Below are 23,428 nucleotides of genomic sequence, written 5' to 3' on the forward strand. Positions count from 1 at the left end.
AAGAAGGCACAATGCACGTGCGCATAAATTGGTGGCAGATACACTTGTGATGAGCATGAGAAAGTGTTTAAGCATAAGAGAAGTGCCATCCTGGTAAAGTTCTATGGAGAAGGACATTCAAAAAAATCACTTGTAGCAGGGGAATGGGCTTTCCAGTATTAACAACACACCATGCTATGAGACCAGACCACAGATTTTAGGAATTGCTACAAGAGAAGAAAGTAAGTAATAAGGATGTTTTGCCTGACATGTCAATGTTTAGATTTTTTAGCTTTCTAATACTGGAGGTCTCACAGATTTTCATATTACAAACATGTTTGACTGCTTCTGGTAGCTTGAAGAATAGCAAGTCTCCAATGGCGGCACATGACCTGGCAATACTCAGAGCCGTAAACTACATTCCCTGACCTGTCACACCATCAAAGACCAAAGTAAATCATCATCAACCTGAACAATTCACTGATAATTCAAAAAATGAAAATATTTTAACATAATAGCAGTGACCTTAGCCCACTGAGAGTCTTTGACAAGTGCCATTGAGATGTTAGAGAAATTATGAATTATGTCTGCAGAAAGTTATATGTTTGTAAGAAACAGCAGAATCTTGAGACATTATATTGTAAAAAGGACTTATATTCTACACTTCTGCATTCACCGATCTTCAGAGGGAACGTGAAGCAGAGACGTAGCATGAAATTACTACTTAATAGCTCAGTATTATGTGAAAGTAATGGCACATGCAGGTGCCAGTGAATTTTTAATATCATTTAGAACCAGATCTTTCATAGTGTAGGTAGAGGTTTGGTAGGTCACCACAGTAAAAGAAAACATAGTGTCTTGATGGAAACCTTTGGTTTCTATTAAGACAATAAACCAACAAATAACAAATTAAATAAATTGAAACAGTAATGTCCTTTTTATTGCCTTTTTGCAGGTGTAAGGAGCAGAACCTACAGCAACCTACAGAAGCGGGGCTGGGACAAACGCAGCCTGATGGTGGGTGTCCGCACCTCCTCCCCGGGGGGCAGCTGGGGAGGACGCCCGCCCCTGGCTGCAACAAAACCTTCATCTTGTACTTCTACTGCGTCCCAGAGAGGTAAGGCTCATGGGGAGGGAGAAAGCCTGTCAGCCTACGTGATGCAGTTGGCGACAACAGGGAAATTTGGGGGCACAAAGTCCTTCCTAAAGCCTGGTGAGAAGTCACGCAGCCCGAACCAAAGGCGGCCAATCCCCAGCGCTTCGCATTCAATATTATAGAAACGAATCAAAACACTGGAGACACAAGATTTATCGGCGCCTGTAAAAGCCAGATGTAACAAGGCCTAAAGACAGAGCCGCACAGTCCCAGACGGTATCCGCAGGCCCCGGGCCCGGGCGGCGACAGCCCAACACAGGCCTGTCTGCAGACGGGGCCGGAGCAGCTCTCCACCCCGGCCCGACGCGCTCCTTTGTGCTCTGGCTCCGTTCGTCTTCGGGGGGGAAAACCCCCAAACCAGCCAAGCTCACAACTAGCCAAGCTGCTGGAGTCAGGGAAGGTGCTGGCAACTGCCCCGGCACCCGGCCCCCGCCCCGCCGCGGAACACCCGCCGCGCCGCCCGCCGCGCCCGCCCGGAGCCCTTTGGCCGGTGCACCGCGGCGGCGGAAGGAGGGTCGCTCGCCATGGTGCGTGCGGCGGGATGGTGGGCATGGGGGTGAGGGAAGGGGGGGGCGTGGAGGCGGGGGCTGCCGGTGCTCCCTCTTCTGAGGGTGGCGGGAGGGGGGGGCTCCTCAGGCGGCGCTCCCGGCTCTTCCCGCCGGCAGCGGCCGCGGAGAGGCCACGGCAGCCGGCGGCGTGGGCCCTGAAAGGCGGCAGGCGGCGGTGTGGGCCGTTAACGGCGGTAAAGCGCCGTTGCATTGATGAAGCTGCTCCCTCCCCGCCGGTCGGCGGCCCCGGGGGAAGGCCGAGGCGGGGAGGGGGGGGAAGGCCCGGGCTACCCTGCCCGTGGCGTGGGCTACTGCCCTCCCGGAGGGCCGTGCCACAGCGCGTTTCTTTTCAGCCCAAGTTACGGAAAACCCAAGGAGGGAAGCAAGAGAAAAAAGTTATCCACCCGTACAGCAGAAAAGCTGCGCAGCTGGCACGGGAAGCACACAAACAGGAAAAGAAAGAAAAGTAAGTTGGCTGTGCCAGATCCGTGTACAGACCAAAGGATGGCATCGCTGTGGATGTTTTGGGTTATTTTTTTTGTTTGGGGCGGGAGGAGGGTAGTGGTGGAAGGGGACTGTTAATGCTGGTATAACCTGAAGATAAAAGAAAGGCCTGTATAACTTAGTACTTCTGGGCCATGCGAACTGACAGGTTTTCATTCATGAAATCAGCTTATACAAAGTATATAGTTCTGCTACTTGAGTTTTGGTATTGTCCTTACAAGTTAGGTTTCTTCTTACCACAATATTTTGCTTTTATAGTATGCAAGGCATGATGCTAGTGATTTCACATGAGGCTTAGTCACCCAGTTTGACTTAACTCTGAGATTTCATAAAAACCCTGCTTAGGGTCCAGCTTCTTGTGCTGAAGTGGTGAGTTTATAGAAAAGAAAACCCAGAAACTTTCCCAGAGGGACTTGTGAATAAAACTCTTTGATGATATCTTGTTGTTCCATGGCAAGTTTGTTTTTCTGGTTTTAAGTTTTACTTCCCTCCTCTACAGAGGGGAAGGATAGCTGGAGAAGACTGGCCTTTGGTTTCCATTCTGTCTCAGCTTGCTAGTTGATATGCTATGATTGTTTGTATTAAAGTGGACTTCAAGCATTTTCTGTCAAAGTACACTAGAATTTGAATGGACCATGTGAGCTGAGCCCAAATATTCGTATGTCTGAAGGTCTTAAATTAGGAACTCCTGATGCAGCTGAAATACTCCTGAGAGACTGTGCAACTTTGTGGTTGGGGGTGGATGTACAACCTTATCCAGAGGAAAGTTGTAAGATTGCTCTAACTGGAAAGGGGGCCCTTACTAGCATAGCTGTGTCATGTAACCTCAAGCAGAGCTGCTGCAAGAGTTTACAAGTAGCATGTCTTGAGGATCAGGCAGTTTCCTAATATACAAGAAGTTTTTCCTGCTGGTTCGTGTCTTGTCTGTGCTACTGATTGCAAATAAGTTTTTATATTAGATTATTTTTTTAGTGCTAAATCGACTAGTTTTCCCCTTAACTCTTTCTTCTTGCCTTGTAACTTCCAACTGAAATACTCTTATTCTATTCTATTCTAAATGTATTATTTTCAAGACTTGCTCATCTGAGAGTTGGTTCTAGTGCCTAGTCTTTACTATGTAGATTTCTTTATGTGCTTGCCAGAGTAGATCATGTCTCATAGTTCAGCACATGACAATACCAGTCTTTTATCTGCACTAGCCCCCATCGTTGTACTTTTACAGAAGGTGCTTCGGTTAATACATCATGGAATGCAGCTTTCAGTTCAACTACATTATTATTTATATTCTCTTTTTTTTGAAAAAAATCTTCACACCAATAATTGCAATACGAAAAAAATGGGTTTGTTTGAACAGCAGTTAACTTCTCAGCGCTGGAGAACCAGGTTACACAAGGATGAGTTGAGGGTATATGTTTAGGGAGTTTACTTCCTGTGCCTTGCAAGTAACACCTTGTCTTGACTTACAGTACATGTAGAACAATTGGTACAGCATCTTCATTCTATCTCCTAGCACCCATTGCCACTGGCCATTAAAGACAAGCGAAATGGCCAGCAGGTCAAGGGAGGAGATTCTGCCCTTTTACTCTGCTCTCGTGAGACCCCACTTGGAATGTTGCATCCAGCTCTGGAGCCCTCAATGTAAGGAAGACATGGACCCGTTGAAGTGAGTCCAGAGAAGAACCGCAAAGATGATCAGAGGGCTGGAGCATCTCTCCTATGAAGACAGGCTGAGAGAGTCAGGGCTGTTCATCTTGGAGAAGAGAAGACTCCAGGGAGACCTTATAGCGGCCTTCTGGTACCTAAAGGGGACCTACAGGAAAAAGATGGGCAGGGACTATTTATCAGGGAAGAGTAGTGATAGGACAAGGTGTAACAGTTTCATACTGGAAGAGGGGAGATTTAGATTAGATATTAGGAAGAAATTTTTCACTCAGGGAGGTGAGGCACTGGGAGAGTTTGCCCAGGGAACTTGTGGATGCGCCATCCCTGGAGGTGTTCAAGGCCAGGTTGGATGGGGCTTTGAGCAACCTGGTCTAGTGGGAGGTGTCCCTGCCCATGGCAGGGGGGTTGGAACTAGGTGAGCTTTAAGGTCCCATGATTCTAAATGCTCCTTGCCCTTCATTTGGGTCCAGTAGTTTCCCCTGAGCACAGTTACAGGTTAATCCTCTATGAAGGCTTTTTTTTGAGGATTTAAGTTTCGTTCAAATGCTTTTGCTAACACATGTAAGTCTACCATGTTACTTCAGTCTTCCTTTATAAAGGTATTTGCTTTCTAAAAAGGAATTTTAAAAAAGAAGTGAACTTATTTATAAATTAATTTTTTACCTGTTTAAGAGACAGTGGTCTTTATAGCAGTATAATTAGGCTTCCTGTTCCTTTGCCCTGAAAATTTAGCAAAAGGAGCTAGTCATGGCAGCAGAATCCTTCCAAGTGAAACAAGACCACCACCATTTGGTACGCGTGATGTTACCTAAGAAAAAAAAGCACCATTTTATGAAAAAACATTAAATATTGGCAGCTGAGCAAACTAATAAAAGGTGAGCTTCAAGCAACCCAATGAAAGAGTGCATGGTTTATCCTGAATTCTTGTGGGGACCAGTGTAGCCTAATGCCTTCACAGAGCAGAAGTGCTTCATAGAGAGAAACTCAGTTTAATAAGAGGATGTAGATGGCTATCCTTTCCCTTAGGCTCTGTTTCTTGATTTCTACTTTTTTTCTTCTCCAAGCTCCCTTACTATTTCAGGCCTCTAGGCTGATGGTAAAAGATGTAACCCTTCATTTTGCATAGGAAAAGTGTTCCACCAAAAGTAGTGTGTTGGTCTGGACCATCCAAAGTGTATTGTGGTAGCAAAATGATCTATCTGTAAATAAGACTTTTACATCTTGGAGTTCTGGGTCCTAAACAATTAAATAGCATTGTTCAGATCTGCATTTTTTAGATCTATTTTGTTGTGGTTTTCTAAAAATAGCTTTCATTAGAATAATGACAATTGGAGGATGTTTTTATTTTCTGTACTGTCTTGGCTTGAAGATCAATTTAGCTCAAAAGACATGAATAATGTTGATTTCTTTTCTTCCCTGGTGCCTTTAAAAGTCCTGTTAAGGGTTCCAGTTTCTTTTGGATCTCTATTATCTTAATCATCAGCTTGTTAAATATTAAGATATTTTTAATATTGGGAGTTAAGCATGTGCTTAAAAACAGTCAGTTTAGCCACTAACCAGTCTTTTTAGTATAATTACTTAGCTTTCAATTTCTTTAATATATTTTAATGATGGGGTTTGTGTTCAGTTTGCAGAGCTCTGAAAAAGACAAGATAAATTTCTGGTACTGTAGACTGAGGAAAGCTTTCCACTCCTACACTCAGGAAAAAGAAGTACCCCACACCAATTTTTTTCTACCTCATTGCTTTTGCAGTTCTTTTAAATGTCGTCTTTTAGTGGCAGCTGATAATATTAAATAAATGTGCTGGCATTGTTGTTTCCAAATTTGAGACTTAGCTGCAATAAGTTTACTGAAGAGTTTTTCACTGGAAAGTGGCTTACTGAATTTGTAATATTTGCAGAAACAATTTTCCAAATTACTCCTATTTAATGACAACCTTGTTCTCTGGTTGGATGATCAGTGCATCCCTTGGTAGTGAATAGGAGAAGCTCCCTTGTGATCTCTACAGTATTTTCTTTCTTAATCCAGTCTACAAGTCTAGTACGTTCTTGACCATGCTTCTTATCATACAGAAATAAGTCGTCTTAGAGGGCTGAAAACTGGAGGCAGTATTCCCAGTATGATTCACCAGCCTTGAGTAAAGAGGATAATTTCTCTGTACAGGCTAATGCACTTCTGCAGCATGGAAAAGCTGATTCTTCAATCTTCATTCTAAAATAAGGATTAGAGGTGGTCAGTGCATCTAGGAAGTTAATCTGTATTATTTTAATTATGCTGTGTGTTTACTTGCCAGATGATGCTTTAATTGTGGTTGGCTAAATTTCTGCAATAATACTTTTTAAACATATATAAATTTTACCTGTTGATTACTATTCAATAAACGTATTACCTTGGGTGTAGGAAGCCTTTGAATGGCATGTTACTGGAAGGTGAGAAACACTTTACTGATACTTCTGTGGAAGTATCAGTAAATGTTTGCCTTGGTTTTCGGTGTTGTTTGTTTGGATTTTTTTTTTTTTTTTTTGTCTTTGGTACTTGTCTCGAGACAGGATTCAGGACTAGAGATAGTTTAGGCTTCTATTTACTTTTTTAATTTTCTATATGATGGAGGAAGAAAAATAACTGCTGTGAACATTCTTCTTTATGTTAAATAGGAAAGGAAATTGCGTTTAGTTAGGAAATGCATATTTGATTATCTTTTGCCCAAACAGGACAGATAAAAAAGGGAAGACGTTACCCACAAGGAATTTCAATACTTAATGCAGCACTGGGAAAAAGGAAGGAGAAATTCTGCTCTAAGTTGCAGAAGTCTTTTACAGCCTCTGTTCTCCAGATACTCTTCAATGAAAGCATTCTCAATGCAATATGACAGTAATAATAAGCATATTGTCCAGAAACTGGCTGCACTACAAAAGATTAATCTTGACCATAATAAGAGGAGACAGACCAGTTGGTTTTAGAAAATTGGCTACAATCTTAAATTGTCTTGTTCACTTGAATGGCAGCTTTTTCTTGCCTGCATCCCTCTTCTCAGTTCTTCTCAAGGTCTAATAAGGGGCAACAAATTCCAGTATTTTACTAGCAATTTATTTTCTCTTCTCTTTTAATCTACATGTGAATCCTTATTTCTATAGGCAGCTTGTTTGCTCTGTTAAATAATTACAAAGATGTTTTTACTAGGCAGCAATAACTGGTTCCGTGGCGCCAGTAGAACACTGCTTTTTCTACACTTTAGGAAACCAGACCATAATGGGATGTTCCTGGAACTTCTCTTAGTAGTGACATACCGACACCAATCATGTTTTGTTTGCAACTGCTGAAATCTCTCTCTGGTTTTGGTAGCTAAAGCTGATCTAGCATTGGAATTATTTTTCCTGTCTTTTTCCCCTCTGAGTATACCTTTCTATTATTACAATTATTATTATTACCTTTCTATTATTATTAATATACCATTTCTGTTGTGCTGATATTGTAAAATTTTTAGAAGTCTGTGCATTTTCATTAGAAATATTCTAGTCTAATACTGTCATGCTCTGAGATATGAGCCCTAAGGAATTTTTACAGTATTTCTTGATCTGGCATGAAGCAACCCCTTAGGAGTAAGCAGTAGCCTTAAAATATCTCTTTGTGGAGCTCTTTGTTTTTTCTTGAGTCACTATGCTTCTACTTGCATTGTTTGCAGCAGTAATGCTTTGAGATGTACTCTTGCAGATTCTTTATGTGGAAGTGAAAAACTTGTGATCTCTTAAAATTACTTGTTTTGCTTACAGAAATAAAAAAAAATGACCTGCAAAAAGTCTGAATTTTTAAGTCTTATAGAGGGATTTTTCATATGGAAGTATCCTAAAATGCTTAACCAAGCCACTAATTGGTGCATAAGCTAACAAAACTAGACAATGTGTAGGCAGAAATATGGAAGGTATTTAGGAACATGAGAAAAGAAACAAGGAAATAAGTCCTGTCAACCATGATTATTTTTTTTCTTGGTGAAAGAGCCTGTCTTAGTTCTTAGAGCTGTAGATAGCATTTTTATGTGTGGATATTATGAGGAAAAATGCTGAGTTGGCAAACTGATTTGGCAAATAATTATTCATTGTTAGTATTTAGAGTAGAACAGTTGAATACAATATCTGAGATAAAGAGGTGCTGGTGGAGCATGAAGGCTTTAACCTTTTAAGTACCTCTTAAGCATCAAGAAAACCGCTGCTCATCTTTATCAATAGTCAGTGCCTAAGCAGATGATTTTGGGGAGGCAGGTGGAGGAGAAAATCATTAAGAAGAAACAACCTGCCACAAGATTGTATCCCTGTCATCACCCTCTCTTTCCCTTGAGCAGAAGATGTGTCTCATTGTGTAGAAGGAGATGAAAGGAACTTTCTTTGACCTACCTTATTTGATTAGACTCCCTGCTAATACTATTGTCTTCTAGAAGTCATTGAGGTGAGGTTTTTATGAAAAGTACAGTAGGGCAATGTCTGATCCTATCATTCAGTATTTCTCGTACTGAAATAAGTTGTGTACACCTCGACATGGGCAGTTTTTCTTCCAGAAAAAAATCCTGGTTATATACTTCATTACTTTAATAAATAAATGATCTAGTGACTCTTGCAGGTGCAAATGGTAATTTGTAGTGTTTTAAAGCATAGATACATTACAAGATTTATGATTATAATCAGGCAGCATTTCTAGATGGCATCATGGTTTTCTCCATGGCAACGCTTTGCAGTCGTGCTCGGCTGGCTGTGTTGCCATGCGAGGTTCACAGCAGAGACTGCTGGGGTGAAGTTCCGCTGAGTGGAATGTGTCCTGTTCTTGGTTGCTATTCCCATTCAGAACTCCCTGCTGTAAGCCTTCTGTAGGCTGCCTACCACAATTTTTCTTGAAAGCATCTTCTATAGCTGAGTTTTAAAGCCGACTGCTAATCTAACTCCTTTTTCCTTTCTTTTGTACATATTCTCATCCAGGTCTGTCCTTTAACCTGCAGGAACGAGGGTCATTTTTGTTTTAATACTAAAATTTTCTTTAATTAATCAACCAGCTTGGGCTTTTCTTTGGCAGATGTGATAAAACTCAAACCCCATGCTTGACCTCTATAGATTTTTGTATTAAAAATGCTTGTCCCAGATGCTGGGGTATCCATAGAACTAAAAAGGCTTTCCTTGAATGCGTTAGTGGAATTCTTAGCAACTCACACATGCTGTGTATTTGCTTTTATGTGGCTTTTAGATGGTCTTCAGAGGATGAAATACTTCTTGAAAAAGCTAATCTTTATTTTAAGAACATAGGTTTGTGGCCAAGTGCCACAAATATGTTTGTCTCTGGAAAGTAGGGGTTTCTCTTTTGAGCTGAATTTTTGTGACAGGTGACAGATTTCTGTGATCTGAGTTACTTCAGTTAACTCTAAAATGCTCATTAAATTGCATGGAGTACAAGGAATTTAATGAAGGAGCACATTAGCTTTGAATTGTATTGAATTTTGGCGTTATTTATTATTTGTGAATTATATCCTTTATGTTTTTCTTTATCCTTTATCAATTTTCTTATTAAATAATAAAAAAAGTCAATTTTATCAGAGGTCCTTGGATATATACACTGAACATGCATGGCTAAGATATTTTTTCCAGTGACAAATTTCATACTTATCCCAACAATGTGTTATTTTCCATTCTGGAAATAAAGTAACACTCAGAAAGAGTCATTGCTGCAGACTGAATCTGAAAGCTTCAGGACAAAAATGCATGATGCACTGTATTTATTACCTGTTAGAAAACTTGTGTCCTCTGAGAACTGCTCAATAGGATGGGGATTAATCCCAAAGTGAATTGTGTACACACATCCGATAAACTACAGAAGGCTTCAAGTATCCCGCCACAGATTGAGGTGGAGTTAAAAATACATTGAGGTAGACTTTTTTTCATCTTTTTTTACAAAGTTGTTAATTTTGGTTTCTTAACACATGGTCTTTTCCTGTTCACTAAGCACAAACTTTTATTATTAGAAATTTATTAGATACTAGAATGGTACTTTTCATGTTGTTTGCTTGATTTGCAAGGATGCAGTGTGTTGAAATACTTTGTTCTTGATTTCCAAGCTCATTAAACATACCATCAGAATATTAGAAATGCTTAATGAAATCATTACAGTGCAGGTCTTCTGTGAAATTCGTTTTTGTGGTCTAAGAAAAGTGGTGTGTCCTAATTTCTTCCAAGAAACTGTTTAACTTTATAGGTAAACTGTACAAATTTCAGGTAGTAGTTTTACCAAAAAGTAGAATTTTTAGATGAAGCAGAGTAAGTTTTACATTGTTCTGAATTTGGCAAATATTTTTATTTGAAATTTTACCTTGACTTGCATTGTGACTCCACAAAAATGATTTTTGGAGAAAGAAAATTATGATAATTATTTGTATGGTACTCATTCCTTGGTAACTTATCTGTTTGTTCTCTGCTAGGTTGAAGACTGACAAAGCTTTGCGTTTGAGTATCATTGGTGAGCAGAAACTTCTATTACTGAATACAGTATTCAACTTTTTAGCCTAGATTTTAAGATTTACTGTCTTTAGAAATACTCCAGTTACAGTTTCTTTATAATCTGACCTTATAATCTTAAAAAAAGACTTCGTTGAAATGCTAAAATACCTGACATGTTCGCTCAAGTAGTATATACAGGACTAAAGTTGTGGCTGAGCATAGCCTAATCTTTAGTCAGTGTACATGACAATAGGGCAATATAGACCGAACATCTGTTTTGTGCATCTATACATGTATTTATTGTACTTGTCTCCATGCTTTTTCTAATTATAAAAGAGGATGATATATGTGGGTTAGCAGACACATTCTGCTAGCAAGTAAATTCAAAACTTTGAGACACAACCTGGAATATTTCTCTTTCATATAATTGACACTGCACCTTTTTAGTTTAATCTGTTTAAAAATTGTGATGATCGGAACTGTTGCTCAATCATTGTGGTTTGTTTTTTTTTTTTCCCTTGGGGCCTTCTTAAGTTTCCATCTTAAGCAATTGATACAGTGATATTTTAAACACTAATATCCAGTAAAGCAAAGTGTAATGTCTTTTTTCCATAAGGAAGATACAAAATACATCTGAAATGATGTGAGAATGTTTCTATTACGGCTGCTTTTATACCTGGTACACACAATATCAGTGAGTCTATGATGCTATTCAAAGTTTTTGAAATAAACACCCATTTTAAAAGATTTTGAAGAACTTTAATCTGTGTTGATGCTATAGTGATGACGTAATCATTAATGTTAAGTTTTTATTCTTGTAGGAGAAAAACTGCAGTGGTTTCAAAGTCACCTTGACCCCAGTAAAATTGAGTACACAAAGAAGGAAGCAGGCGAACTAATTGAAAAGTAAGACTGGTATTAAAAAGCTTGATTTGTCTTTCAAAATAATGTTCTTAAATTCTGTAAAGTGATAATGACTCAGAGGAGGACTTTTTGTATATTACTATTAATATCAAATAGTTGATTCTGTTGCAGCTGAGGTCAATTATGTGTTGAAAGATGTATATATTCACACTATAATTACTGAAGTAAGTCGTGTTGTTTGTTTTTGTTTTTTTTTTTTTTATTAAGTTTAGCTCTGCTTTTGTAGTGTGTAGAGGACTCTGATTTCTATAGTAGTAGTTGCATGAATTTGGTAGTTGGGTTATTCAGTGACACTTAAATGCACAGATTTCATTCTACTTGCTCCTTTATTCTTTAATTTTCTTTACTGAGAAGATTAAACAGTACTCAGGTGGGTCAATTTTTAGGCCCGGAAATACCAAAAGTGAATCTGCTAAGAAGAAACTCGGTTGTTTCTGTGCTGCTGGATGTATGTATCTGTGGCTTGTTATCATTTTTCACCTGCTACCTAAATAACATTATATATATGTATTTTTACACAGTAGTACTGTATCAGTTTCCTTTCAGAAGCTCTAACATTTCCTACACTGTTCATGGAACCTGTAAACTGCTAATCAACACTAGTGATACTGCAAAGGCAATAAAAGCTTACTTTTCGGATTTGGGTTGGACGTTTGCGAGATGGTGTAGAACACATGCCAAAGAAGAACTTTACTTTAAAAATTATTATTGAGGTGATGCAATTCAGCAACTAAAAGTTAGGAATACTTAGATATAACGCTGGTCTTCCGGAGCAGGTGAGTTATAATAATGTGGGAGTTTTGTTTTATGCAAACATAGCTTTAAAGCAAAAAAAAAAACAAAACTATTCTTCCTGGAAGCAGCAGATACTTCAAATGAAGTTCTAAATGGAGCTTCCACTTTGAAGATTAAAATAATAGTTCAAATATAAGAAACATCTCTGACTAATTTAGAAAATAAATACAATTAGTAAAATAACATCTCAGATTATCAAAGTAATTCTGTTTTGCAAAAGTTTTGCTTGACTGCATCTAGCATAAATGTATTTTATTTTTCAGTTATATGTGTCGATTCAATGCTGAATTGGAGCAGATTGAATTACAAAACAGTATTAAAGGTAGACAAGGAAGACAGCATGTTTCACGGGAAACTGTCATCAAGCAGACCATAGAACGTGAAAGACAACTCTACGAAGGCTATGGAATGGGTATGTAAAAGCATTAGAAATAATCCTGTGGTCACGCCTTCTCCTCCTGCTCATGAGGCTACAATCTAAATGAAATTTCTAGACATTGCCTTTATTTTTCTCTTTTAAGGATTTAACTAACTGCTAGGTATTTATGCCTTGCAGAGGAATTTTGGAGGAGGGGCAGGGTGAAGAAAAGGAGAAAAAAGATGGTGGAGATTTGACTCATTTCTGCTTTACTACTTTGCATTTGTGCATCTTTGCTATTACTGCCTCTTTGGTGCAGGCATATATAGCATATTTTTGAAACTGAAGTGAGATTTAATGCACCTGTCTCAAATACAAATTCTCTTCAGCAGCTTGCTTGGACCTTCATTATATACAAAGTATTTTTTATCTTAAAAGGGCATTTCAGTGGGTGTGCATGTTTTAACATGCATTAGCGTGAAGACTTTATTTGCTTCTGTGGGGAATAACCAGCATCGCTTTCTCAACAAATTAATTACTATTTTTAGGTGGGCTTTGCTGTCTGGACTTGTGCTAATGAAGTCTTTATACAAAGCTTTCTCTAACATTCTTTTGATAATATAGAAACTTACTGTTAGGGATAAACCTGTGGCCTAACTTGCCCCTTTCCACCGATGTGGGCCAGTGGCATGAGGAACTTCAGCAAGTTTCATATCTTGCGAGAGTGGACTTGGAGAGAACCAAAGCCTCTGAACTCATGGGCCTAAAACATCTTCAGAAAGAGACCTTTCATTCCACTAAGGTTGAGATGTGTTTCATGTGGGAGAATGATTACAGCAGAAACTGTATTACTAATGTATTTCCAAAATTTGAATATTTCTGGAATTTTCCTATTAAAATTTAGGTATTCCACAAAGAAATCCTGGGCTATTGTGACACATCTACTCTACATGCTCTATTCTACAGGCATAAATGATAATTCACAAGTAGAAAAACACGTTTTTCCTCTCTTTTTCTTCTCAGGCAGAGGAGTTATGCTCTTTTCTTTGACTTACTGGAGATGGTGGTGGAGGGAGTGTAAACACTCTGTGTGTGCGAAGGCCCTAACACTTAACCTCTTAATAATCAAAAGCCCACAAAACCTGAAGATTTAAAATTTAAAATCTATTGTAGATAAGAGCCTAGTGGAAAGCACCTGTGAGTTTTTAAACATTCACCTTGGCCATTATCACAAGTTTGAGTAAAATCATATTGCCATATATTCTTGTTAACTTTTTTATTACCATCCATCTTCCTTTGGGGTAGCCATCTATGCCAGAGAATGAAATCTTCTGAGGAGCACTTGTGTGAAAACCACAACGTAAGCATTAGAGCTGAAATTTTCCTTTTAAGATGCATACTCTTTAAGAAGAAACACTTAAACTCTTTCTGAAAGTATTTTCTGGTTTTGCAGGTAGTATACAGGTGCAAGCTACACGTGAGAAAGAGAAACAAAAGACTGAAAAGTTGGTAGCTGGAACTAGGCTGAAGGAAAGCAGCAGCAATCTGGTGAAAAAAAGGGAGAAAGGCAAAGGGATAATGAAAGTGCAAAAAGCAAAGAGTTATTTTGAGGAGAGTCAAGTACAAAATAGTAGTGAAATTTATGTATTTTGCTTTAACAAATAAGCATGTTGGAGTTGAGTAATGAACTTGGCTTTAATGCTAAAGTATTATTCAGGCGTAATCAGTCCTTCTGTGAAAGTATGTCATGGAAGACACGAAAAATTATCCTGTGGTTAGCATACAAAGCACAGCAAGGTTTGGCTTGTGTGTCATATTCCCCTTTCCCCCGTTTTATATTGTACCAATAAACAAAATGAATGGCTTTAAAATTTGCCAGTTAGCACTTTCGCAACCTGCGGTGACAGAGAAATTCAGGAATATCTGTATGACGTCATGCGTAATCTTTGATTTCTTTGAAGGGGGGGAAGAGTCATGGGAAAATAGATACTATGAATGTCATCAAATAGCTCAGTTGTAGAAAATCTCCTTTTTGGTTTAGCTTTTAAATTTTAGTTCTTCCTTTTTTCCTTACTGCTTTGTGGAAAACTGACAGAAAAAAGCATTAGGACTAGATAGAAAGATGTCAAATGCACAAGCACAACATAAAAATAAAGAAGAATCCAGAAATATTGTAAGCAAAATTTGAGGTTATTACAGTATTGGTAAGTAAAGCATTCAGAGAGCGTGGTGCAACTTCACATATTAAATACACTCTCAAATTATTCATTATTTGTTATCACAGCTGCTGCAGGTTTTGCTCTCTGTCTAGGACAGTATTCATTCAGAGAAAATAGTTGCTACTAAATACTGTAATTAGAGATTGGGGATAAATGGAGATCAGCTGGAAACTGCTTTTATGCTCTAGCTCATTATTATCCCTGGAAGCTGTAGTGAGTGGAGCTTTTATAACTGACTTAGTATTTGTTGGTTTTTTTCCCCCTGTTCTTGAACTCAGTTATTTCTTGTGTGCATTTGCATTTGCTATGAAGAGACCACATGATATGAATTGTTCACATTTAGGAAAGTCTCCTAAAATTTGATGCTGTGTATATGTATATCAGATATATGTAAATGAAAAATTAATTCTTCCTTACTGGCTGTTTACAAAAGCGGTAGATATCCAAAAGCATAGTAAATTTTAGTCTTTTTTTTTTTTTTTTTAAATCAGTACGGGTACAGGGAACATTCAGTCTATCTGTGAGGTTGTTGAGTTTTGTTAGCAGCTTCTTATCACTTCCCTACTCTTTAAATATATTATAGAATCATAGAACGGTTTAGGTTGGAAGGGACATTGAAGATCATGGAGTTCCAACCCCCCTGCCATAGACAGGGACACCTCCCACTAGACCAGGTTGCCCAAGGCCACGACCAGCCTGTCCTTGAACACCTCCAGGGATGGGGCCTCAACAACCTCTCTGGGCAACCTATTCCAGTGCATCACCATCCTCAGAGTGAAAAATTTCTTCCTAATGTTTAATCTGAACCTGCCCTCTTCCAGTTTAAAGCCATTACCCCTCGTCCTATTGCTACATGCCCTAGTAAAAAGTCCTTCCCCATCTCTCCTGTAGGCCGTCTTTAGGGACTGGAAGGCCACAATAAGATCTCCCCGGAGCCTTCTCTTCAGACCCAACTCTCTCAGCCTCTCCTCATAGGACAGGTGCTCCAGCCCTCAGATCATCCTCGTGGCCCTCCTCTGGACACGCTCCAGCAGGTCCATGTCCTTCTTATGTTGGGGACTCCAGAGCTGGATGCAGTACTCCAGGTGGGGTCTCACAAGAGTGGAGTAGAGGGGCAGAATCACCTCCTTTGACCGCTGGCCACGCTGCTTCTGATGCAGCCCAGGATACAGTTGGCCTTGTGGGCTGCGATTGCACATTGCTGGCTCATGTTGAGCTTCTCATCAGTCAGCACCCCCAGGTCCTTCTCCTCAGGGCTGCTCTCCAGCCATTCCCCACCGAGTCTGCATTTGTGCTTGGGATTGCCCTGACCCAGATGTAGGGCCTTGCACTTGGCCTTGTTGAACTGCATGAGGTTGGCTTGGTCCCACCTCTCCAGCCTGTCCAGGTCCCTCTGGATGGCTTCCCTCCCCTCCAGCGTGTCTACCTCGCCAAACAGCTTGGTATCATCAGCAAACTTGCTGAGGGTGCACTCGACCCCATTGTCCATGTCACCAACAAAGATGTTGAACGGTACAGGTCCCAGCACCAATCCCTGAGGAACACCACTTGTCACTGGTCTCTACTTGGACATCGAGCTGTTGACTACAACTCTTGGAGTGCGACTGTCCAACCAGTTTTGTATCCACCAAGTGGTCCATTTTTTGAATCCATATCTCTTCAATTTAGAGACCAGGATATCATGTGGGACAGTGTCAAATGCTTTGCGCAAGTCCAGGTACATGATATGGGTTGGTCTTCCCTTGTCCACTGCCGCTGTAACCTCTGCGTAGAAGGCCACCAGATTTGTCAGGCATGACTTGCCCTTGGTGAAGCCATGCAGACTGCTACCAATCACCTCCTTATTTTCTATGCGCATTAGCAGAGTTTCCAGGAGGATCTGCTCCATGATCTTGCCAGGCACAGAGGTGAGACTGACTGGCCTGTAGTTCCCTGGGTCTTCCTTGTTTCCCTTTTTGAAAATAGGGGTTATGTTTCCCTTTTCCAGTCAGCTGGAACCTCACCAGACAGCCACGACTTCTCAAATATGATGGCTAGTGGCTTAGCAACTTCATCTGCCAGTTCCCTCAGCATCTGAGGCATCAGGTCCCGTGGACTTGTGCACCTTCAGCTTCCTCAGGTGGTCTCATACTTGATCTTCACCTACAGTGGGTGGTTACTGCAGTTTTCTTCCTGATGTTGTCATTTGTGTGTGTTTATGTTTTTAATCTGGTCTTACAAGTTTCTAGCAAAACTATTGAAACGGAATCCTCGATTTTTAAAGGATATGCTCTTGGAACTCAGAGGTAGCATGCTTTCAGTTGAAAAGTGTCATAACTATTTCATCTGAACATCATACATTCTAATTACGTTGCCTGTTCTCTCAGAAGCATAATGTCAGTCTTGGGGGGAAAATGGCCTTTAAAGCTATATGTGCCGGTTTTGTTAGTTAATTCTTGAAACTTCAGGTTATAAGGAAATTGATTTAATTCAGATGAAAGCTGTGTCTGCTAGTGTAACTAGCGTACTGTTTGTTAGCTGCCGTTTTCTGTAATGATCATTACTGTGAAACTGAACGGTTCTTTGTCTAAAGAGCATCTACAGTTTCTAACATGCTTTTCCTTTTTTAACTTCAGGCTGCAATTTCATCTTTTGACCTGACTTGGGTGTTTCTCTGTATGACAGTTCTAATGGATGTGATATATATGCAGCCTATATTCTGTGCAGATCACTGACAGAGCAGTGACATTTCAGTTCTTGTGAGATTTAGGTAAATCTCTTGTGCTCATCTTTGCTTTGGGAGAGAGAAGTGGTTACTGCTATGAAGAATAATAATGTTTTGTATTATCAGCATACTTCTGGAAGGAAATAAAACATCTCAGCAGACTGTCACAGAGCACTTGGTTAAAAAATAGTGCTGTGGGATACAGCTGCAGAAGGATGTTCAGACACCAGGATTAGCTCCTCTAGCCCCTTTTTCTGTAGTTATGCTTTAGAAGCCCTCCAGTTCAAGCCTGTGCACAGAGGAAGGATGGGTTAGACTTACAGCTGAAAGAAGCGTTTTACTTCTGATGCCCATAAGAACTTTGAAGTAATTTGGTCCAGTGCTTCTCCATCCAAACAGATGGAAAGGTGCTGACTTTACAGTATTTTACGCAAGTTCTGTGTTATAAATTAAGCTCAGTGACTTTGCTTTTTCCTTGTTAGGAAATGGTGTTAAGCACTAACATCTTCATGACCAGGTTTGAGAGCCACCATGCTGTTTGTTCATCTTTAGAAGAGAGACAGGAAAGTAAAACTATCTGAAAGGGTCAGAAACATGAAAAAATGCTTACTTAAATTTTTCACTACTGTTGCTTTATAACTCATAGGTTGCTGAATACTTCATCTTAGAAATGCCAGACAATATCCATTCCCCAGAATACTGTCTTAATTTCTTTTCCACTAACTCCTGTGCCATATTTCTCTGTCTTCCATTTTTTCCATCTTTAGTTCAAAAAAACACGCTCCTGTGACTTAACATTTCTAAGCAAACTAAGAAGTTCACAAGTAGCAGCAAAAACCATGACACTGGCTCATGCTGAGGAGGTACTTCTGAGTAAGACGAGTGTTATTAATCTGAAAATACAGCACTACTGCAGCTTTCCACCATAATTTAAAAAATCAGTTACTGTGCAGTATATAGTTACTTTATTTCTACGCACATGGGACCAGAGTTTCTAGTTCTGTTCCTAATCTGGCAACTCTGCGGTTTGTATTGTGTAACATATTGGAAACACACATGTAAGCATAACTTAAAATTTTGTCACTGCCAAACCAGCAAAGGATGATTCAGTGCCAAATCTTGGCTTGTCACAGAGTCTCCCCCCTTTAGAATGCCTGCTTTCTCGTGACGTTGGTGAGCCCTGGATGACAGGCTAGATAAAACTATTAGGACTTTTTCCAAAGAGAATATTCTATGTAAGTTAATTTAATTAACTTTTTTTTTAATGCTTTCCAAGGTGTTTTTTCATCAAAAAAAAAGCAATTGAAAGGGCTTCATTTGAAAGTCTTGTAATTTAGTCCTTGGTTTGTCTGAGAATAACACTGAACTGTATATTGGTTCACTGCTTTGATAGAAGGAACAAATACAAATGTCAGTATGGGGCAGTTGTCCCAAATTAGCATGGTGCCACTTCTGCTGAACTCACTGTATACGTCACTAAGCTCTGTCCTAGAAGCAGACTGAGTAGGCATTGCTCCTTGTAAAATACCTGACAGAAGGGAAGAACTTCCTCTCTTGGGGGTGAGGATGGTTCAGCATTTGGCACTATGCTGCCAAGAGTGCAGTTCAAAGGACTGCAAAGAAAGCAAGAGGCACCATGGCTTTGTTTCAACGCTTAGTTGGAAAGGATGGACCTAATGCGTCATTAATGTCTGTCACAACCAGGGAATCAGCAGTCAAAAAAAGGATTAGGTACATGTCTCTGCCTTGCTTTGCTCGGCTGTGAGCAGTATCACCTTAGCTATTTCCAAGAAGCAGGCTGCAGAAATCAGTGTAATTGTTCTTCAGTTGGTAACTACAACCCAGTCTGAAAGGAGGGAATATTTTTCTGAATAATAAGGACTATCTGGCCACAAAAATAAGTGACAGGTATCATCATCCTACATTCTGTAGTAGCAAAATCATCTGTAATCCTGCATTGATAGTATGATCTGATGTATTACTGTGAGACTTGCAAGAATTGATAGATGAACAAAGGCAGAACTGTATGTTCAGGATTTGCTCAAGGTCAGTATAAGAAGTTGCTGAAATGTCACATTTTAAAAGCTAAAATAATAAAGTGGATTTAATGTTATAGAGGTAGCAAGCATCTTCCTTGTTGAGAAACCTGCTGGCTGTGAAATCTGTGCCGTTCATAGACATGAGGTATTTTAGACTGCAAAAATTTCAAGGCTCCTAAAGCGTAAATCTCTATAAATTAGTGAAGATGTTAAACACAGGTCATTTGCAGTACTTTAGGACTGACCAAGTAAAGAATGACATTGCATCAAGGCAAAGCAGCTTAGGCATCCTAGGTAAAATTCTACATGAGTTTATAAACTACACATCTAGTTGGCTACTCCAGGAGGGGGTGGGGGTGGAAGTCTGTCCCATAGGTCTCTGTACAAGATGTTAAGATGTTTGCCTTCCTTTTTACTACCAAAGGTAATAAAGATTTGTTGTGAGTATATGTCACTTATTTCTGTTAGTGTGGAAGACTGAAAACTTTCACTCCTTACAAGTGTTGATGTTTGTTTCTGTTCAACCCAGAGGAACATCAGTTTATGAGAGGAAACATGTGCCAACAGTCTGTGTAAATATTATGGTGCATTTACTGCAGTATTTAACAAACATTTCAGCAACCAGGGAATGCTAGTTTCCCAGTATTAAATGGTTTATAGAACAGGTATTTAACAATGGAAACTATAATTGCATTGGAGTGAGACTAATTGTTATCAAATAGCTGTTCTTTGCTTTTAGACTGTCATATTACAGGTGGAAGGAAGTAGTATTATATTCCAAAATCCAAGAATGTATTCTATTCAAACACCTGACATCTTATTGTACTCTTCCCAGTGTTTGTATTTTAAAAATACACACACACATATATATTCTTGTACTGCATGGTAAATTTTACAAAGTGTATTTAATGGTTACATTTTTTTACTTGACTTATCAGAGTTACTTTCCTAATTGTACTGCTGATCTGCCTTGTCTGCAGTAGTGACTTAAGTGCTTGGAAATTTTTTTACAAAAGCATTTCAAAATACTTATGGACCACTTAGTACTCATTGACTTACAGTGAGGCTTGTATCTTTAGGTCAGCTTTGAAAATAAGCTTTCTTATTTTACCTTTCATCTGTTGTGCATATTTATAGTAAGTTCTGCAAGGCAGAATTGTCTTTTTATTACGTGGATGAGTGAATGTCTTAAAAACTAGCATAACCAGACCTTGATCTTGGTTGAGGATGTTAGTTATGCTTTTAAAGCAAATAATGAATTAATTATTTTCCTAGTTTCTTCCCTGGACTTTTTTTAAAGGGAAACTTTAAATTTTGCTGTTTCTCAGATGTTTCAATTTAGAGAAAATGAGGTACCCTCTTTTTATTATTTGTCAGGATTGGTTTTTCAGTAATTGGCACATGTGAATTCTGGAACAGTTTATGGGTATAAGTTCACTTCATTTTCTTTAGAAGAGAGAGGTCTTCCTGTTTATATATTGCTTTAGAAACTTTCTAATATGAATCCTCATTCTCATTTTTTTGGTCTTTTAATCTCTGAAATAATATGTTCAGCACTTCAGCTCACATTTCTTTCTCTGAAATAAGACTCGAATAATGTAACACGTCTAACAGAATTTAATTTCATTCCCATTAGAAATCCCAGACATTATGAACAGAAAGCATCTTAAATTTTTCAGGTAAGTTCTTCTTATTATCACTACTGATCTGTTGACACAAAACAGTGTTTCTGAATTTGACATGTTGTATGTCTTTGTCTTAAAAAAGAATTTATGCAAAAACTGTCAAAGAATTTCTTATTTGAAAAAGCAGACTAGGTATGGTGTTGCGTTTTGGCATTTTTAGCTGTTACGAGCTAAATGCTGGTGACAGTTAATCATTAAAACATTGGAAGGGTTAGAAAGCTTCAACAGTTAGAATTCCGTTCCTGTATCTGAAGTATCTTTCTTTCAATATTCTTAGAGCATATTTTCTCTTTACCTAAAATTCTTACCTCAGCTGTTCACTGATTTACGCAAAAAGGGTTAGCATTTACTATTCTGTTTAAGGATCGAGACATAGATTTATTGATAAATGGAATTACTGTTTTCTTACCTGAAATGAGATTTCAGATGGTAATTGTAGTCTCATAACATAGTGACCTAAGTTATTTATAGTCAGAACTTACCATTAAGTAACTAAAACAGCATGAAGTTCTTAGTCATGGTTTCTGAGATCCAACTCTAGCTGTAGTACAGTAGTTTTTGTGTGTATATACTAGTTGAAACTCTGAAGTGAACTGATGACTTGCATCCAGTTAAAAGATCAGCGAGCTGTGAAACTTGCTGCTAGCTCATCTGGGCCAGCAAGCCAGTATGTCTTGGTAATGGATTGAATGAACACTCTTGCTGACAGCTCTATCAAATGAGATTCTTTAAAGCTAAAAAAAGACTTATGAATGCTTATCTTGCAAGGGATGATATATAACTAACTCCTCGGGGTGGTATGTAGCCAGAAGTTATACTTACAGGATGTTGAAATAAAGCCAGAAATCTCAAAGAAGTGACAGGCCTCTGGCTGCTGTGTTTATAAATACACAATTGACTTCTTGTACTGGAACAGCTAATGGAAGTGTTGTTGTTTTATTACCTTGGTAGAGCAAAAACATATTTATCTTATAATTGGCAAATACTGTCTTTGCCCTTGAGAAAAATTATCCATGAAGTACATTTACTATAATCAAGAAAGCATTCTATTAATTGAGTACTGGATTTAACTTGTGATATTTAAATGAACCCTTCCTCCTTCATGCAGCCTTTTGAAATAATATACTTATGTGAATTAATGTTTACTAACATTTTATGTCCCCTTGAAGTCAGTCATACAAGATGTTAACTGTTACCATAAATCATAATGAAGAACTGTACGTACATATGATATTAGGTCTGCAAATTGAGCATCCAGATGAAAAAACTCTTCCAAACTGCTTTTCCATTACTTATAAGACTGGGAGTTTAGTGTGTCAAACCTAAAAGCAGGTGGTGTGAAGTAACTGAGGATACAAATAGTCTGTGGGAATAAAGTGAATAATCTATTATTTTTTGTTGTAGTTCAGAATGTCAAATCTGAAAGTACTTAATTCTTCACAGAGAAATTACAGCTGCTGTAGCGTACAAGATCAGGGAATACGTTGGTGGTTATTCATACTGCAGTGGGACTGATAGTATGACTTAGAAAAGCAGCCTCAGTTGAGCTAGCATCTTCTGAGGAAAGGTGAATTAACTCTGCCATTTCTTCCTGCTATTTCTATCAGTAATTGTTTTTCAGTATTTTCTTTTTTTTTTTTTTCTTTAAGAGAATGGGATGGTGATCTGAGGAAACTGCCAAACATCAAAATGAAAAAGCTGTCAGCTAAGGATGCTGCTTGCAGTCAGCCTGAGGTGGCAGATGTGAAAGCTAAAGAAGAATTGAATAAAGCAGAAGAGGTGGCCTAATGAGCATCAGCTGATTCAAGAGCTGAAACAGCTGAAGGGAATTGTAAGAAACCTATTTTAATTATCACAGAAACAAGAATAAATTCTAACTATATTTGGAAACGCTTTGCTAGTTGCATTTTTTATGAGTTCACTGTGTACCTATGGTAAAGAGTAAACAGTATATTATTGGGTAAAGCTGTATATTATTGGATGAAAAAAAAAGAATATAAATAAATACATAAAATCTTAATTTCGTCCTTACTTCTCATACTGTACCTTCTCTTTAGGATGCAGACTCCTGAATAGACAAAGCAATTGTTGTTTGTATCTTGAAATCCTGACTAGTTGAGTACCTCTTCCCTGGTCACAGAGTGGTCATGATTAGGACACCTGTTAGAAATACTATGTGGTGGGAAATCCTTACCTTTTCCTGGCAATGTCAAGAATGTATATCACTTAGTATACAAATAGCAGGTACCCTGGTAAACAGCGGGGCCAGCAAGTGGCACCTTTTATCCATCTCTTGTGGTGGTGGCTGGAGACCTCTCTAGGCGTACGCAGTTTTGTGGAGAGCAGTAATAGGCCTTATCTCACAAAATCCTGTGCTGTGTGGC

General features: G+C 38.9%; 1 protein-coding gene across 1 annotated transcript; it reads left to right on the top strand.

Moving 5' to 3' along the window:
• Positions 1-1,631: 1,631 nt before the first annotated feature.
• Positions 1,632-23,190, top strand: TMA16 (translation machinery associated 16 homolog). The gene is given in 8 exon segments (XM_082482924.1): positions 1,632-1,662; positions 2,037-2,149; positions 10,302-10,339; positions 11,142-11,226; positions 12,303-12,451; positions 20,996-21,038; positions 22,694-22,825; positions 22,827-23,190. Coding segments are annotated over 8 exon segments (630 nt in total). The 5' UTR covers positions 1,632-1,659; the 3' UTR covers positions 22,894-23,190.
• Positions 23,191-23,428: the final 238 nt, after the last annotated feature.

This window comes from Vanellus vanellus, assembly GCF_965231255.1.
Source record: "Vanellus vanellus genome assembly, chromosome: 4".
Lineage (NCBI taxonomy): Eukaryota > Metazoa > Chordata > Aves > Charadriiformes > Charadriidae > Vanellus > Vanellus vanellus.